Source organism: Diabrotica undecimpunctata, chromosome 9 (assembly GCF_040954645.1).
Source record: "Diabrotica undecimpunctata isolate CICGRU chromosome 9, icDiaUnde3, whole genome shotgun sequence".
In the NCBI taxonomy this organism is placed as follows: domain Eukaryota; kingdom Metazoa; phylum Arthropoda; class Insecta; order Coleoptera; family Chrysomelidae; genus Diabrotica; species Diabrotica undecimpunctata.
The window spans coordinates 90,173,682-90,192,206 of record NC_092811.1 but is presented as its reverse complement, the minus strand read 5'-3'; the positions used below and the strand labels follow the sequence as shown (position 1 = coordinate 90,192,206).

General features: G+C 35.4%; 2 protein-coding genes across 4 annotated transcripts in view; both read left to right on the top strand.

Annotated features, from left to right (window-relative positions):
• LOC140450273 (WD repeat-containing protein CG11141) overlaps positions 1–3,848 on the top strand; it is an 85,288-nt gene extending 81,440 nt beyond the window's left edge. Inside the window, exon 8 of the mRNA XM_072543799.1 lies at positions 3,619–3,848. Within this exon, the coding sequence (XP_072399900.1) occupies positions 3,619–3,725 (107 nt within the window). The 3' untranslated portion in view covers positions 3,726–3,848. The remainder of the gene's footprint in view (positions 1–3,618) is intronic.
• Positions 3,849–10,858: 7,010 nt separating this feature from the next.
• The window catches only part of JMJD5 (Jumonji domain containing 5), a 40,637-nt gene continuing 32,970 nt past the window's right edge, over positions 10,859–18,525 (top strand). Inside the window, exons 1-3 of one of the 3 annotated variants that reach the window (XM_072543796.1) lie at positions 10,859–10,929; positions 11,365–11,994; positions 14,333–14,550. In XM_072543796.1, the coding sequence (XP_072399897.1) occupies positions 11,379–11,994; positions 14,333–14,550 (834 nt within the window). In that variant the 5' untranslated portion in view covers positions 10,859–10,929; positions 11,365–11,378. Of the gene's footprint in view, positions 11,059–11,364; positions 11,995–14,332; positions 14,551–18,525 lie in introns of all 3 variants that reach the window. The other 2 variants (XM_072543797.1, XM_072543798.1) reach the window with 2 other exon arrangements.

Here is an 18,525-nt window from a genome sequence, read left to right as displayed (position 1 = left end):
AGAAAAAAATATTAAAATAATACTGACATCCATACAAATATTTGTGAAAAAGTACATAGTTTTGTAAAGTAATTAAAAAATATATAAAAAACACTAGGAAAAAAAATGTAAACCTAGGATAAATGTTCAAACTGCACACTAAACAAAAATCTAGGTAAAATAAAAATCGATCAAAAATGTTTGTTTCCAGCATCAGTCAAACTTTACCAATTTTATATGCAATTTTTACATAGTGGTTTTGTACATCCCAAACAAACAGGCTTTTTGCAACGCAAGCACAGGTATTTTGACATCCTGCGATTTCTACTCGGACAGAAACTACAAATCTTGCGTTTTTCTAAAATAAGAACATCCGTCTGATTGTCCTCTTGTTCTTCTTGAACTCAAGTATCTGGCTAATTGTAAGACGTAATTGACGTGGAATGTTCGTCATTGTCATTCGTCTTTTCATGTGATCTTGCACTAACTGCATAGCCAACTCCAAAGCAAAAACACTTTTTTCTTTTATTACTGGATTGTTTTTGTAACACTGATGTAGAATATATAAATTTGCTATAGAAATGTCCAACATGCGGAAAAAAATTGTTAAGGGCCACCTTCGGGTTCGACGGCTTGAAGTGCTTTTGGAGCATTTCTCATCTAGGGAATCCACACCTCCCTTATTCTCATTATAATAAGAAATAATTTCTGGTTTTTCAGTAGAGGGATCACGATAACGTCTACTATGCATTGAAGATATAAGTACTGTAGCCTTTCCCACTTTACCTACATGAGAAATTAAGGTACATTCTTCCCTAAATCCATAAATTTTTGACCCTTCAGGTATGTTTCTGTTGGGCAGAAAAGATGGAGGTATTTCAGCCTTATTTTTTTTTTCAGTGTGCCCACATAAGTCAAGTTTTTCGTTCGTAAAATATCCACTAATTGAATAGAAGAGTACCAATTATCAGTTGTGATATTTCGGTTGCTACCAAAGAGCGGTTCAGCTAAGCGCAACGCAACTTGTGTAGATTTTAGGAATTTTTTGTACTCGTCACTGATACCAAATCTATCTGAGTCTTTTTCGCTGTAGATATAAGCATTATACAAATAACCATTACGTGCATCCGTAAGACACTGTATTTTGAGTCCGTATTTAGCCGGTTTCTTAGGCAAGTACATTTTAAACCGGCATTTATCTCGAAAACATACAAGCATTTCATCAATTGTGGCATATTGACCAAGTCCGTATACACTTTGACAATTTTCTATGAAAGTATTGCATATAAATGAAATAGCTGCAGTTGGATCATCTTTTTTGCGTTCCTCCCTGTCTTCAGGATTGTCGAATCGGATAGCAAGTAAAAGAACAGCAAATCTTTTTTTGCTCATGACTGCTTTGAAGATTTTTCTTCCAGTTCCATTTGTTGCAAATAAACGGTCTATATTTTCGTGACTGGAGTTGAAAATGGCGGTGTAAACAAGGAGTCCCAAAAATGCTCTTAACTCAATAACATCCATTTCTCTAAGATAATGGATAGAACTAGCAGAATATTTCTCACGCATTGATCATAATTTTGTGTTTGTATTCTGCTCAATATGTTGTAGAATGTTATCACTAAACAACATATTCCAAACAGACAAGGGTATCGCAGCCTCGCCGAGTATTTTTGCCTTTGTTTTTAGAATTGGCACTTTTATGACAATGTTGTGTTTACGTGTTCTAGATGAGGGGATAACTTCTGACGTACACCACCTGTGTCGATTTTTACCATAAACATAGGTTTTGTCACTATCACTTACTGCTAATTCATCACAATCTGCAGGCTCGTCAGAATCAGAAAATTCCGAACATGTATCGTGTTCAGATTCAATGTTATGGTCTTCCGAAATATCTTCTACATCACTGTCACTATCACATTCCTCATTGTACCACTTTAAAAGAGTTGTCTCATAATCGTCATCGCCGAAACGCACTCGTTTTGATGGCTCGGCCATAATTTCTAAAAATGCACGACACACAAAAGAGTCACACCAACAGTCCGGTGTCGTCTGAGGAACTACTCTCGACCTAATTGTTGCGATAACTTTTTAGGAACTGAGAGAAACTTGTCGCAAATACACCCACTTGTCAAGCTCCAATAGTTTAAGGGTTACATAAAAGGGCTTGCTTGTGGGCGGTGCCAATTTCTAATAAAATAATAAAATCAGTTAAGGGTTAATTTAGATTTCTCATCTCCTACCATTACAATACTCAACTCTTCCGGAAGCAGATCTATCTCAAAAGAATATTCTTTTCCTTCAATATCAAAAAGAATATTATTTTCAAAGAATATTCTTTTTCTTCTTCTTAACTCTACTTGGAATACATTTAACTCATTTTCATTGTTTTTCGATTATTTCATACAATACAATTGGCAACAGAAGAGGAAGTAATATCATTTTCCATCAGAATTTGCTTCATTACTTTTAAAAATTGTAATGAATTTTAATTGTTATTAAAACTATAACTTTGTCGAATTTTTGAGAACAATATCTCTATCGCATCTTGTGAAAATTTATAAGTCAAAACGTATTTATATTTATAACTTATTGCAAATTCTATTATAAATATTTTCCTGGAATATTTATACAGTAATTTATTGTGTTCTATTCTCAAAATAAATAAGTTTTGAATAATGTCATCATTTCTTTCTTAAAGGCGAATGATTGTTTTCATAGACTGGTTTCTTACATCCTTTTGGAAATGGATTCCTATAATTAAGGAAGTCAAAGATTCTATCTAGAGCTCTAACGAACTTTTTAGTTTCTTCAGCTTCTTTAAATTCCTCTAATCCTTCCAGTAAAAATTTAAGGGCATTTTTATACAATTATTCTAGACCAGAAACACAAAGATTAAATAATATGTATTACTAAAACTATGTCTTATGTAATTATAATTTAAAATACACTCGTATAAGTAAAACATGGTTCCTTTTCGGCCATGAGATCATCTTACTTAAAACCACTCACACAAAATTCGATAGAATTATCTCGGGAAATAAGTGATTTTACTTTAAAAATCGGCTTCACTTATGGTCCTCCAGTTCTACATCTAGTTTATTATTACTACATCTATGGTGTGCACTATGTTCTGTAAGCTTAAGAGGAATGCTATCTGTCTTCTAAAATTTTTTGTCCCCTTTTTAATACTTATTCCTGTTCGCCAATTAGCTCTACTCTCCTATTCTTGATTATTGATAATCTATTTTTATTGGTAAAAGTGTTTTCTTTCTTTTCAGTGTTACTGTTTCATCTAATCTGCTTACGTCCTACTTTTTTTCTAATGTTGCTTTCCTCTTCATACCAGACTGGCCTTACTTTCTCATGATTTATAATATGTAATAGCATTAGTATACTTATGGTCACATCTTAAATAATGTGTACTAGTTTGGATACTTCCACGATCAGAGTCAGAATTATCAATTATTCGTCTTCTGGACCGTGCGTTATTTAGATGATCTGTGTGTAGGTCCAAACCCGAAAGACTAATAACTGGTAAAAAAAAATAATAATAATCTTATGTGGTCAGTGGCTAAAACTTATTATCATACCGCTCCCCATAAACTTATTTCATTTTTATTGTACGCTTTCTTTCAGCTTTTATGAACATCCCAAATACATGGGGCCTGAGCAACATACATTTGAGAGAACGAGCCGTTAGTGTTAAATCGGATGATTCACTAAGTGATTGGGAATTTGTCTAAGATTAAAATATTTGTTATTTTATTGTGATTTTTACAACGTATTTGTGTTTAAATAATTATTATATTTTTATTTGCATTGTTAAAATATTTTCTTTACATTTATTTTAAAATAAAGTTTTATTTCAAAAATGTTTCCTTTATTATATATTTCTTTGTAACTGTGCATTGTAATATTAATATTGTAAGAAAGTTTACGTAAGGATTACACTCTTCTCATTCAGAGATCGATCGAAGACATTTTATTAAACAATGCAAGGTATACCTAGAAATAGAGAGAAAGAATAGTCCAAATAGCAAGACATTTAAAACCAACAGGTAAGACACCACTAGGAACACTTTAAAAGGGTGTAAAAATTTGTAAAAATATAAATAAAAATTACATTATGTTATATTCAGTAGACGAAGATCTTTTGCAATAAATTTTACTTGTTTAATAATCTCTTCCTTTCGTGAACCTGGCGGCGATTTAATTGCAAATTTTTGGAAAATTGACGTGGTAAAAGCAAAATGTCTTGCTTTTACCGGGAAGATATTGAAGAGAACATTTATGTCTTAAGGGACGTGCTGTCCCGCTTTTGGAAACATCCCAGTATCTTTGAACAGTGGATAAACCGTGTAAAATCTTGAATAATTCCTTCAAGCTTCGCCCACACACCACTTTTGCGTTTTTATGTTCGAGAAACTGATATTTCGTCAGAAAGATTTTTATCTCAAACTGTCGTTCGTCACGTTCACACTTTATCGCCCACATTCATGCCCGGTCAACAAAGTGGCTAACTAATTTCCGTGAAACAGCCAACCGAAAACTTCAGATCTTCGAAAGTAATTTCCGTTTCGAGGTAATGTAAAAATTGTCGATACATTTTGACTCACAGGAAAAGCAACTGGCATAATAGTATCAAATTTTTCAATGCGAGGAGTAACATTTCGAAAGTAATTCGGCTAAAAACACAGTCAAGATCAGTGTCACTCAACGTGGTTCCAACAAGGACTGTCACTACAATCTTGAACGTCAGTAGCCATCCTGGCACTATATTTTGCACAACCGTCAACATCATCTCTAGATTCAATTGCGTTCCACAAATGGACGCGGCAATCAGATACGAAATTGATCCTTTCAAGAGATGGTTTAATTTCACTAAAGCAAAATGGGAAAAATTCGCTGAAGCATTAGATCAAGAAGTTTCCCAGTTAGAACTATGCTCTGATTCATACGATAAATTTGTACAAAGCGTAAAACAAATATCACGAAAATATATTCCTAGAGTATTGTTCTGAAGCTATTTTCTTGTGGCATTTTAAAGTAATTACTATTTAAATGGGAATAAGCCACAATTAAAGGTTAAAGTACGTTTATTGACGTTTCAACTTCCACTTCGGAAATGGAAATTGAAACTTCAATAAACTTACTTTAACCTTTAATTGTAGTTTATTCCCATTTAAATAGTAATATTCCTAGAGGTTTGCCGAACCGAATACATAGCGGAGCTAAATGAAGAATCTAAACCCCTACTTAAAAGATACGAGCAGCTATATGAAGACGATCCCTTTTCGGAAGCAACAATACAGGCCGAGGAGGAAGTGCGACATGCGATATCGGACAGGTGGTGCAAGCTGGTCACGAGTCTAGACATGAAACAAAACAGCAGACACGCTTGGAAATTAATTCGGAATCTTGGCAACAATCCCGTTGCCCCGGCACCCAATCTAACAAAAGTCACACCCGATCAGATAGCCCATCGTCTCCTGACGAATGGTAAGACGACATCAAGGAAGAACAAAGTGAGAGTACAACGAAATATCAACAGGATGTTCTAGGTACCTCGTTTTGTCTGGAGGAGATGAGAGGTGCGATCCACCAAATGAAGGATAATAAAGAGGTTTCTTCTTCTGGTTCCTATCCGTTTCGGATGTTGGAAATCATATTGGCAATCATGACCTTGCTCGCTGCGGCTCGAAACAGCTCCGTTGAGGTTTTCTTAAACCATGTTCTTAAATTCCGCAGCCATGATATTCTCCTTCTACCGGGTCCTCGCTTACCTTTGACTTTACCTTGCAATATAGACTGCAGCAGGGAGTACCGGTGCTGATTTCTCATAACGTGTCCCAGATATTGCAATTTTATGCGTTTGATCGTATAAAGAGGTTAGCATAGACTATATACGAACAGAACAAATAAAGCACTTTGGACCAAAAACAGAGTGACTCGTAAAAATGATGAACTGTTGCGTCCGTACATTCCAAATCCCTAAAATCTGGAAGAAAGCTAGAGTGGTGACCGTCTTGAAACCAGGAAAGGATACGGCAGATACAAAGAGTTTTAGACCTGTCTCTCTTTTGTGTCACCTTTTCAAGACGTTCGAAAGAATGATACTGGACGGGATCGCTGAACCTGTGGACACTAAAATTATTCCTGAACAAGCAGGGTTTAGTAGACCCGGAAAATGCTGCTGCAGTCAAACTCTTAATCTCACCCAACATATTGAAGATGGGTTTGATCGGAAAGAAATAACAGGAGTAGCGTTCATAGACCTGACTGCCGCCTATGACACAGTTAACCGTCAACGGCTGCTGGTAAAACTCTACGAAATTACAAAGGATTTCTGACTAACAAGGTTAATGAAATGTCTTCTCCAGAATAGACGCTTCTACGTAACGCTCCAGTCCAAGAACAGTCGGTGGAGGGATCAAAAAATGGACTCCCACATGGAAGTGTCCTCGCGCCGATGCTATACAACATTTACACCAACGACCAACCCAAAAAACCAACAAACAAGAGAGTTTATTTACGCAAATGATACAGCTGTGGCAGCTCAGGGAAGTACCTTCAATGGAATCGAAGTAAAACTGACAGATGCCCTAAAAGACTTAGCACTATACTATGACGAAAACCATCTGAAACCCAATCCCACAAAAACGCAGGTGTGTGCTTTCCACCTTAGAAACAAGCATGTCCGAAGGACAGTGGAGGTGGAGTGGCGTGGTCAGATGCTGGAACACAATGAGACGCCAAAATATCTCGGCGTACGTCTGGATAGAACTCTGTCATCGATATCACCGTCAAGATGTCAAGAAAAAAGTAAGCGCCAGAAATAATATCATCCGCAAACTAATAAATACAAAATGGGGAGAACAACCACACACTTTCCGTACTTAACACAGAAGACCTATTTTTAGCGAATGACAGGGTCATCTATATGGCCAACCATTGAAAATATAAAATTTAAAGCTGTTGGTGTTCCGGACGGGGAAAGTAAGTAAGTAAGTCCACAAGGAAACTAAGTTCCTGTTGTATACCATGTATCACAAAAAATTTGTTAAAATCCTTTATAAAAGGTATATAATTAAAAAACCCAATCGGGCTATATCATAAAGACAAAACGTTTTCAGAATCCATATTCCATCATCAGTGTTTAGGTGTACATGTTTTTGGGCCACTAAATATCTGGGTAAAAACCCGTTAAAAGTTATAGGTTAAAATTAAGTTTACATTATTCGATCTTATATATTAAGATGTTAAAGTTACTAGTGGATATCAAATCGACTGGTAACTTTAACATCTTAATATATAAGATCGAATAATGTAAACTTAATTTTAACCTATAACTCATGGATCTCATAAACGTAAGATGAAAAACCCAATAGAATACAAACGAATCAATATAATCATTAGAAAAAAATGCATAGAAACTAAAAGAAATTGGATGTCACCAAAATGCCAAGAAATTGAACAACTTCAGGACACCTTTAATGTCCATAAGAAAGCGACAATAAACAATATTAAGAAATAATTATACGTAGAGGAGATCCGTGTACCTTGGGACACCTTGTACCTAGAAATAGATTTACTTTAAATTCGGCGCTATAAGTGCCACAAGCGAACCTCGTGGTCTTTTGTGTCCAACATCTCGATCGTATCCAAAAAGTCGGCCATTTTTAATGTTTACATCAGTGGTTACGCATTGACAAAATTTTACTACTGTTTTTTTCTCTATCTAGTTTCATCAGAAACCGTACCAGATTAACCCATCCCCAGACATAGCTGGCGTGTGATGGATTCAGGGTAGAGGAGTACATTCGAGCCCATTTCCCCTTAAAAGGAGGTCCTGCAAACTTATGCTTTCCTGTTATCCCTGCTACCAACTAAAAACCATCCTCTCTTACTTGTATGCAGTTGACTGTCGCACGTATCGTACTCTGAAAGTGGGATGGCTGCTGTAATGTTGACGAATTTTTCAGAGCACTCACTTCTCTGGTGTTTCTCTTCTTCTTAATAACTGCTCGGATGTAATTGTGTACACTATTCCATCCCTCTTTACTTCCCGTCATCTTCACGACAATTTCTCTTAAAGTCACAGGGTTCATATCTGTTTCTCTCTACTGTCCATCTACTACACTTCAGCATTGTGTGACTAACAGTGTGGGAGTATTCCCAGTATAGGCATTTGTCTGTATCTGTCTTTTTGAACCTAAGTACGCCCTAAAACAGCCATGGGCTGTGAGCACTTCCGTCAGGAAGTAATCCAGTCGCCTGTAACCACAGTCCACTGGGCAACATCTTTTGTGCTGTGCCACTCTTCTTGCTCTGCTCACTTTTCATTGATCTTTCCCTTTCTTATTTGTTTATGGCTGTAGTCAAATGCTCTCTTCTCTCATATATATGTCTCCTTTCTACTGCTAACACATGCAAAGGAACGTGCAACCCGTGGCCAACCCGTGATAGTCCACAAGGCCTCCGCAAATACAGTCCTGTTGACGCATGCTACTCGCAAAAGGCTCGTTCTGTCCACTCGTATCATGAGCTCCTTGTAGGTCAGTATATCTACCGCCTCACTCCAGACCGGTGCCGCGTAAAGGATGATTGACTGCGCAACACCGTGTAGGGCCCTCATTCTTTCTGATTTGCCATCTACCACCCGTATATGCTCCCCCCATTGGCTATATTAATGTAACGTCACTCCCAGACCTTTGACGCATTTTTTTTATATAAGCTGTGCCTCTCTACATTGGAGTTCTGTCATTTGTCTTTTTCGTTTACCCTTCATAATGATGGCTTCGGTCTTCTCTGCCACGGGTTCCAATCCGGGCTCTGTCATCCAGTCCTTCATCCCGCGCTACTACCAGCAACGCGAGATCATCCGCAAACGCGAAGGGGGTTATACCTTCTCCCTATTCGCAGTTTATGAACCATGCTCCTTCTCTTGGAAAGATATTCCGCCATAACATTCATCAAATAGCTAAGACATTCCCTCTCCTCCAATGCCCGCATCTACGCTTTTCACTACAGAGTGTTGAATGCATTTCTAACATCGAAGAGCAGTAGAGCCGCCCAGCGCCGTTCGTCACCAATGTTGTACAATGCCTTTATTTTTGTTATAAGTTTTTTGAAACTGCTTCCCCTATGGCGTTTACACCTTCTAACATACAAAATGGTTTTAAAGTGACGGGAATATGGCCATTTAATGAAAATATTTTTAGTGAAGACGAGTTTATGAGTTCTTTTGTCACAGATAGATCCCTGCTGGATAAGGAAACTGTTACAGATGCGCCAAAGACCCCGCCAAGAAAAACAATGTCTCGAAACAGAAAGGGTAAGACTAGGGTGTTAACCGATACACCTAAAAAACAGGAATTAGAAGAGTTAGCTCCAAATAAAGTAAAACCGAAGTAAAGAATAGTCTATTAAAATTCGATTTTGTCAGAAAAAAATTACGGGACTAGTTGTGAGGAAGACATTAATCTAACGTTAGAGAGCGATGACAATAAGGAAAGAAGACTAGATTCAATCCAGAATACACATGCTTTCATTACCACCACATATGTTCCACAAGATGTATATTTGAACAAAAGAAAACAGATGTGCAAGTAAACTTTCGAAACAATCTGCACCAATAAAGAAATCGAAATGAAACGTGAAATGTAACACAAAAAGATGCCAGCTAATCGCAGAATATATAAGGAAGCGCCTTCATCTTCTGATGAAAGTGTAGATGAAAATGAATTCTGTGATAATGACGAACTTGACGACGCAGCTCCAAATGAATACTGCATTATCTGCAATGACTTTGGTAAAGGTGGTTTATGCGCACAATTTGCGCTACTAGATGTAGCGCAGATTTAGTATAGATAGTATATTTTTGACTTTTGTAAAGAATAACAAAGCATGTATATCATAAAAAGGCATGTATTATCCAAGACTTTCGGCAAATACCGCTCAGGCCGAAAGTACTTGTTATAAAGTGTATAATCCGTATTTTACAACTTATTTTTCCTACTTGCCTATAAAATTGACACTATTGGACAGGAGATACCTAATCCAAATAATAAACTTTAAAAGCCAATGTTTTTAAACAATCATTGTCTGATTACATTACATGAATTACACCAGAACTGTGTAGCAATGGCTAAATGAAATTTTTTCAAACCATTAGATAGACTAACGTCCCAACGTGGTAGTCCCTTCATAGATTGGCTACTCAGATATTAAGATCTCACAATTTTAGACTTCTTCCCCTGGAGATTCATCAAACAAGAATTTAACCAAACCCGCCCAAGAGCTGTAGACGAACTTGTGCAAAAATTCGACAGAAATTACTACCCAACAACTAAGAAATGTAATCAGAAATATTTGTAAGCGCTACGGCAAATGTATCCAAGTAGATGGTGGATTGGTAGGGACAACTAGGATTTAAACTAAAGTCATGTTTCTATGACCGTCAGTTGATACAGGGTGTCCTTTTTTTGACTCCTAGCTTAGTGAGTTTTAAAATTTTAAGTTGACATAACTTCATTCTTAATAAATATATTTCAATGAAATTTTTTTCATAGCTATTTGAAACCACTTTAAATACAGCGGAGTAGGATTTAAATAAAAAAAATCTCTAAGAAAAATTCTCTATTTTCGATTACGAAAAAATATTGTTGTGTACCTTGTAAATTTGAAACTATCATTTTGAATGATGTCCCCAAGTAGACTTTTTATTGTATAGTATTTAAAGAAAAAATTGGTTAAAATTCGTTAACATCTTAAAATTTATAGAGGTGTTTCCAATGACGTATTTCCAATCTAAATGGGTCACACTGTATCTATCACCGAAATTGCGGCAACCGGCAACACTGAATTCTAAATGTCAGAAAGATTAAAGATTGATTATTAAATTAAATACCTAACCTTCAATTCTCCAAAGTTTAAAAACATTAATGAGTAAGTTGGACATTAGATTAAATATATAAAGTAATTTTTTCTCATTTATGATACATGAATGTCTTGTACAGTGGTGTATATTTTTATCTTTAACAGAGACTATATCAATTCTGAAGGAATTAGTTAAGGGTATTTAGTTTTTCATATCTTTTTAAGTACTACTTTTTCAATTCCAATTTTATCTATTAGCTTCAATGGAATTTCAATTGTTATTTTTCTTCCCTACTTGGATATTTTCATTGTTATTCCAATTTCCCTAACTACATTTTTTCATTCATTATCTCTGTGATTCCACACTAATTTGTAATTCTCTGATGATTTGATGACATAATTTTGTAAATGGATCACTAACTAATTGAGTAGAGAAATTATATTAAGAGTATTTGAATTAGATTTATGGAAGACTACATCCACAGTAATAAATATTTTTTGCAGATTTTTAACAGTGGATGGACATGAAGCACCCCTTAAATTTACAACGTGAACTGAAAAAGTTTATTTACAGTGATCTAGAGCTTCATAGAATTCCGCTTGGTTATTTTAACAGGGATATACGTAGTGTACTAACACAATGCTTAAAAGATTCCTTAAATTTAAAAGTATCGTCAGAAAAGAGGCTATTGGAGATTAATGTTATTATAGATTATCTTAATGATGAACTTAATTTAGGGCACTGGTGTAAAGTGCCTATTAAAGTAAGACATTGTTTTACAATATGCAGTTATGTGAAATGCCTCATTCTTTTAAATAGCGGTAGAAATAGTAGACCAAATTTATTAAAGGAATGTCTGAATTCATTGGATATGGGCCTGTTACTTGGGGCTCCATTGGAAGAAAATCCTGACCTTCTAACAGGTTCAGCAGAGTATTTAAGGAAAGAACTGCAAATATATAATGTGGCAGAAAATAAGACTGATATTAGAGAAAATTTATCGAAAAGAAAAATTGATGAACCTAATGATTTTATGAACTTAAAAGGAAGGCTAGTAGAGTCTGTTGAATGTCCTTCTCTGCAAGAATTTATTGAACAATATTTTTTTGCCCAGGTACCAGTAAAAATTAAAGGTAGGTGTGTAAATTAATGTTATTTGTGTTCTCTCCTTGTGGGCTTAGATTTGATCTAATTTTTAATAAATACATTAATGGTTTTCCATTTTTTACAGAAATAAATTGGTTGTTATTTAAGAATAAAAATAATAAAAAAGGTGTATGCAGTAACACTCTTCGTCATTATTTTTTTAATAGGCAAAATTCCGGATCAATCTTTGATATCTTCTAAACAATCCAGCATTTTTAGGTCTTCCCTTCTTGAATATTAAAGAATATATTAATCATTTCTGTAGGGCATAAAGAATTATTTCTTATTTTATTAGGAATTATTTTTTATTTTGAATAAGAGTATATTTTTGGTTTTATCTTTTTAAAGAAATGAGTTTTTATTTTTAATTCGACCACAAAAAATTGTTCACATTATTAAAAACCGATACAAATGCACCGCTTTATAAAGGTCAGGCTTTTATTTGCTCCCAAACAATTTCTATAGGGTTTAAGTCTGGATAATATGGTGCAAGTTGTGGTTTTAACATTGATGTTAAAAATGGTAAAATTTTTCTGTCAACCAAGATAACATATCCACTTTTTTGGAAATACTGTTAGATTCTCTATTAATTTGTACATTATGGTATAGAGCATTGTCAGTGACAAGAGATTCTATAGTCAAATTGGGGTTTAACTGTTCTTTCAACCATTTTCCGCAATTTTCTGCATTCATGCCATCCTTTACCACTATTATCTGACCAGTTGTTCAGCGTACTGTGTCCTGCATGTAGAGATAGTGCAAACACTCCTGACTACAGCGCAGTAGGCGAAATTTGGTTTAGTCCCCACTTCCATGCGAAACGCACTGTACTATGCAATGTCGAAGGTAGAAAGTTTCAGTTTGGTTAGTATAATTTCACTTACAATAGAACCTTTCTGCCTATTCGTGAATTTTGACTCCGTCTTCGCGCAGCTCCATGGTCAGAAGTGTTTGCACTATCTTTACGTGTCCTCAACATATACAATTGGCTTACCTTCACTTCTGTCGTATTTAATATTGTCTAAATATTTAAGACATAAGTCACGAATGTCATTCCGTTCAATTAATAAACATCGATTATCTTTTGTTTGCTTTCATTTAAATCCAAATTTTTTTAAAGTCCGATAGAGAGAAATCTCATTTTCAGTTCACTTAAAAGGCCTCTTAAAGATTTCTCTGCAAAAGCTTCAATGATACACTACAAAATTCACTCTCAAGAAAATGGAAATTGTATTTCTAATGAACTCTGAGGTAGTCTCCCAAGTCTGTCACAGTTGCTTTCCGTTTAGCATTCTACTTGTTCATTGACGGATTCATACTTCTATGGAAGGTTGTCACTCCATCTTTTATGTGGTCGTCTGATACTTGTTCTAAAGTTTGTTTAGCAGAAAATGGTTCACTTCAATTAGTGAGATCGTAAATATTATTAAATTTATCTGACTTGGCCCATTGTTAAGACCTTGTACCTCAGGTAAACCATTGTTACCTGAAACCTGGCCTTTTATACTATTATCAGTTAACCCAGGATGTTTATAGTCGGTACTAATTCAAGTCAACCATTTACTGCTAAACAAACTTTACTTTTATAAATTTTTTATTTATCTCTTACTATCTTAACCACACGGGCCTACCCCATTCTGCTTAAGTGGTTATTCTATTATTTTTTCTGTTTAGTGTTCATTCGTTTATACACTGTATGTTACATTTTCTTCTAAAGTATTCACTCCTCTTTTGATCTCTCAGTGTATTACTTGTAATTCTTCTCAGTACTATCATCTCTGCTGTTTCCAGTAGTCTTTGTATTGTGACTATGTCGGGTCTTGTTTCTGATGCATATGGCATTATTGATCTTACACCGGGTTCCAAGTCTGCATAAAGGAGGAGGAGGTCTACAGCTAGGTTGGCACCCTGGCTGTATAATTACGGTTTTAAAGATTCTGTATAAATAAATTCTTTGTAAAAGCAACTTTCATTGATTGTTATACAATATTTTTGGATTTCAAATATAAAATATTCTTCTCAAATGGTTTAATATTGCAACGCCACTGCATAGCTGTTTATATTGTCATTGTCCAGACTTAGTATCCCCTCCCTTGAAAATACTTGTGTTAGCTAAATAATCATTGGGATTATTGTTGAAATTAGTACACGCTGGTAAGAGTTATTCTGAAGCGGATTTAATTTAATTTCTAACTCTTGAGTATTCCGGTAGTAAAACTTGTTATGGAATTTGATTATTTTGATATGAAAATGATAAGATAAATAAAAAATCATATAATTTGTAGACAAATCCTATTTTTATATTATCTTTTCAAATGTTTGCAGGCTGTTTAAATCATTGGCCAGCTTCGAAGAAGTGGACGGACTTAAATTATCTGTTAGAAATAGCAGGTGACCGCACTGTACCGATTGAAGTAGGTTCCCAGTATACTCATGAAAACTGGTCTCAAAAATTGATGACACTCAAAGATTTTGTTACCAAGCATTATCTATCAGAAGATGGAAACATAGGATATTTAGCCCAGCATAATTTATTTGAGCAGGTATGTACCGTGGTAAAGTAACCTCACAGCAGTATTTTACTCAGATACGAATTCATTTGCTCCAACTTATATCTGAAAACTTTTTCAACACGGTAAAAATACAGTAGACTATCTCTATATCGAGAACTGAAATGGCTTTGAAAAAAAAAATTGTTTACTTTTATTTTCAATAGTAATACCACTAGTGATTCAATTTTCGCGATAAGTCTGTCGATTTATTTCTAATCGAAACTGAGTTGCTTGAAAACACCACGAGTCCGTAGGATGAGTGGTGTTTTCTTTAAGAAACTCAGTTGAGTTTAGAAATAAAAGACAGACTTATAAGCTAAATTAAATCACGAGTGGTATTTTATTAGACTATTTCATGAACACAGTGATAGGTTAAAAATTGTCTCCATATATAAGATTTAGATTTTCTTGTGTTACTCGGTATATTTTTTTCAATGTTTTGGTTTATAACTTCGTTTGAAGTACCACCGAAACGACTTATTTTGACGTATACAGCTACAATAATTTTTTTGGCAAACGTCAAACTTTGCTTTGCGATCGGTATCCATGGTTACGTCGTTGAAAACACGAAGCTGATAGACCAATCAGAATTGAAAGACAGTTGGTGTTTTCGCGATAACACAAGCTGTCTTTGTTTTGTGATTGTTTACTTATATTGTCAATGGTATATGTTAAAACAAAAAATCTGTACTTACATTTTTTTCCAACTACCTAATGTATAAAGCGTATTTTCAAGGATAACATAAACTATTGCTTCTGCAATTGGAAGAAGTCAGTCATTTTTGACTGCTTTAAATTGTCCTGTATCATTATATCTATCATATTTTCTATAGATGTGAAACAGTTGTATGCTTCTTCATTTGCGTTTTGTCTTTGGATAAAGTTTCTTACAACGTTTAAAGCACTTTCCACCTCTTGTCTATTATTACCTTCTTGCGTAGATTCACTGCAATTGTCTTCTCCATCTTCATCACTTTCGTCACTGACTATAACGCGCTCCGCCGGCGGATTTATTATTTCCGCGATAATTTCACTATCCGTCGGAAGATCACAAATAATGACGTTATCATCAATGGCAATTATTTCAGCAAACTCGTCATCATTGTTCAGTTGGGTTAGTTCTTGACCTTGCTGTTGTAACCTCAACCACTCTGCTACAGGATATTCATCTTCTTCGTTTTCTACCTCATTCTCCGTCCACCCCGCATGACCGAAACATTTTCTGATGGTTTTTTTATCTACTAGTATCCATGCTTTGTGGGTGAAATTTATGGCATCTAATAAAGTAACAGGGGATTCACTACGGTTTTCCGCATTATCAGGATCCGCTTAACTAAAAGTTTTCTGTAGTGAACTTTAAGGGACCTTATGATGCCCTGATCCATCGGTTGGAGAACAGATGTGCAATTTGGGGGTAAAGAAGTTGAATGTTTTTAAACTGTTAACTTTCGGATGGGCTGTACAATTGTCAACAATTAATAGAATCTTTCGATGTCCCAACTCTCTGTCCCACTTCAAATATTCTCCACTAAAAATCTCTGCTGTCATCCACGATTTTTTATTAAATTTATATGTGACAGGAAGCTGATTCGCACCTCTGAAACATCGTGGTTTTTGAGATTTCCCAATGACGACTAACTTCCTTTTTTCTGGACATATTGGCACACGCGAGTACAGTTACCCTTTCTTTTAATAACTTGCTGCCTATACAACGTTCATTTTTGAATTTGAGGGTCTTATCTGGAGTAAGTTTAAAAAAAATTCCCAGCTCGTCGGCATTGAAAACATTATCGTCACTGTAATTTTGTCTTATTGTAGGCCATGACTTCAACCAGTTGTCAATGACTTCTTTGGATACACTCTTCGCTTCACCGCAAATTTTTTCACACGTAATTTCGTGCCTGGCCTTAAAACGGCTCATTCGCCCACTCGATGCTTAAAAATTCTCATCACCACCTAGCGCCTGCGAAAAGTTTGTTGCTTTTTCTTGAAGCAGTGGTCCACTTATTGGAATATTCGCAGCCCTGTTTACGGTAAACCATTTGACCATTGCAGTATCGAGTTCTTTATTAGTTGCGGCACGTAGTTTTTTCGATTTACCGGCTTCCTGAACCTGCTTCGAAAATCTTGTGTTGATTTTTGAGCGTGGTAGGAGTGGAACTTGAAATTCCTATAGAGGGTTATAGTTCAATAGAAATTGCACGGAACATCTAATGTACCTCGTTATAAGCGAAACCTCGTAATAAGCTTGTTCGTTATAGAGAGAGTATACTTTATTAACATAATTTTAGGCCAAAAACAGATACATATATATGATCTTATCTAAAATTAGCTCTATAAACCTGCTATAAACTTTTTAAGACTTAATACTTGATTCTAAAAAGAATCTATAACAGGCCTCAAAAGTTTGATGTCTGGTATTTACAGACAAATATATGGGTACAATATAAGAACGTCACAGAGGAGTGCTTAAAGTAGATAAATTCAATCATCTTCCTTCTTCTTGCCGTGCACCTATAGTGCGTTGGCGAATTATCTTAAGGTCAGACGTCTGTCTCTTGCGGCATGCAAAAGCTCGCCAGTATTATTTATGCCTGCCCAGTTCTTTATATTTCGTAGCCACGACATTTATTTGCGACCTACTCCTCTCTTGCCCTCAATCTTTTGTTGGATAATTGGTTGAGTGATTCCGTATTTTTTTCCTCTGAGGATATGGCCCAGGTATCGAATTTTTCGTACCTTGATCAAGTTCAGCAACTCTCTCTCTCTCAGTATTTATCCTTCTTACCTTCGTTTTTCACCCTATCTGTCCATGATATGCGTATCCTCTTCCATGATGAGATGAACTTACGAACAAATAATTGAGGTTTCAAAGCACGTGGTGTTCGTGTGTATTAAGGTATAAAAAATGCTTATTAAAAGCTTAAAATTTTTTTTTATTTTAAAGAAGATCTTTTCGGAATTAAATCATTCCATCATCAGTTTAATAAAAAGTTGTTAAAAACATTGTATGGCCACATAAAAACATTGGAAGGACATCCGTATTAAAAAATAATCCTCATTGTATTTATCAAGGTAAATGCAATAGACTCCAAATCCAAGACTCCAGCACAGATCAGAGGTAATGTAAGTCGATAAAACCTCACCAGCTACAGGGGGTCATGTAAGATGCCCCCATTTTCAGTTTTTAATAATCAACAAGTTAACAGTCTATTATGATAAATAGACTGAAATAGACTATTATGATATGAAAAATCAATATGAAACGTTACATGGAGTATCAACATCTAATGTATTATTAATATAATGTAAAACTTTTCTGGGACTACCGAGATAACCTTCCAGAAATAAATTGCATGACAAGACGTTCAATACTAGAAAGCGAGGTGAAAGCAACTTTAGAACAATCTAAGAATGGTAAGGCCACAGGTCCGGACGAAATACCCGTTGAACTTATTAAGGTGATAAGTGAAGTGAGCACGAAGGAGTTAACTGAACTGTTTTACGCCATATACGATTCGGGTAATATCCTAGAGGAATGGCTATTGTCAACATTTGTAACACTACCAAAAAAACGATCTGCGAAAACGTGCGAAGATTTCCGAACTATCAGCCTTATGCTTTTAAGATTTTTCATATGCCAGAATTTACAAGAAATGCGAAGAAAATGTCGGTGAAATGCAATATGGATTCCTCAATTCCATGGGTACACGTGAAGCACTTTTCACCTTACAAGTCCTACTTCAGAGATGCGGCGATGTCAGTTGTGATGTCTATATTTGTTTTATTGACTACGCCAAGGCATTTAACCGTTGTCAGCATAAGAAGATGGTCGCCGCCCTACAAAGAGTAGGATTGGATGAGAAGGATATTCGGATCATCATGAATTTATACTGGAACCAGCGTCCTCAAGTCAAGGTCGAAGACCAGCTGACCTACCAAGTGAAGATCATGCGAAGAATAAGG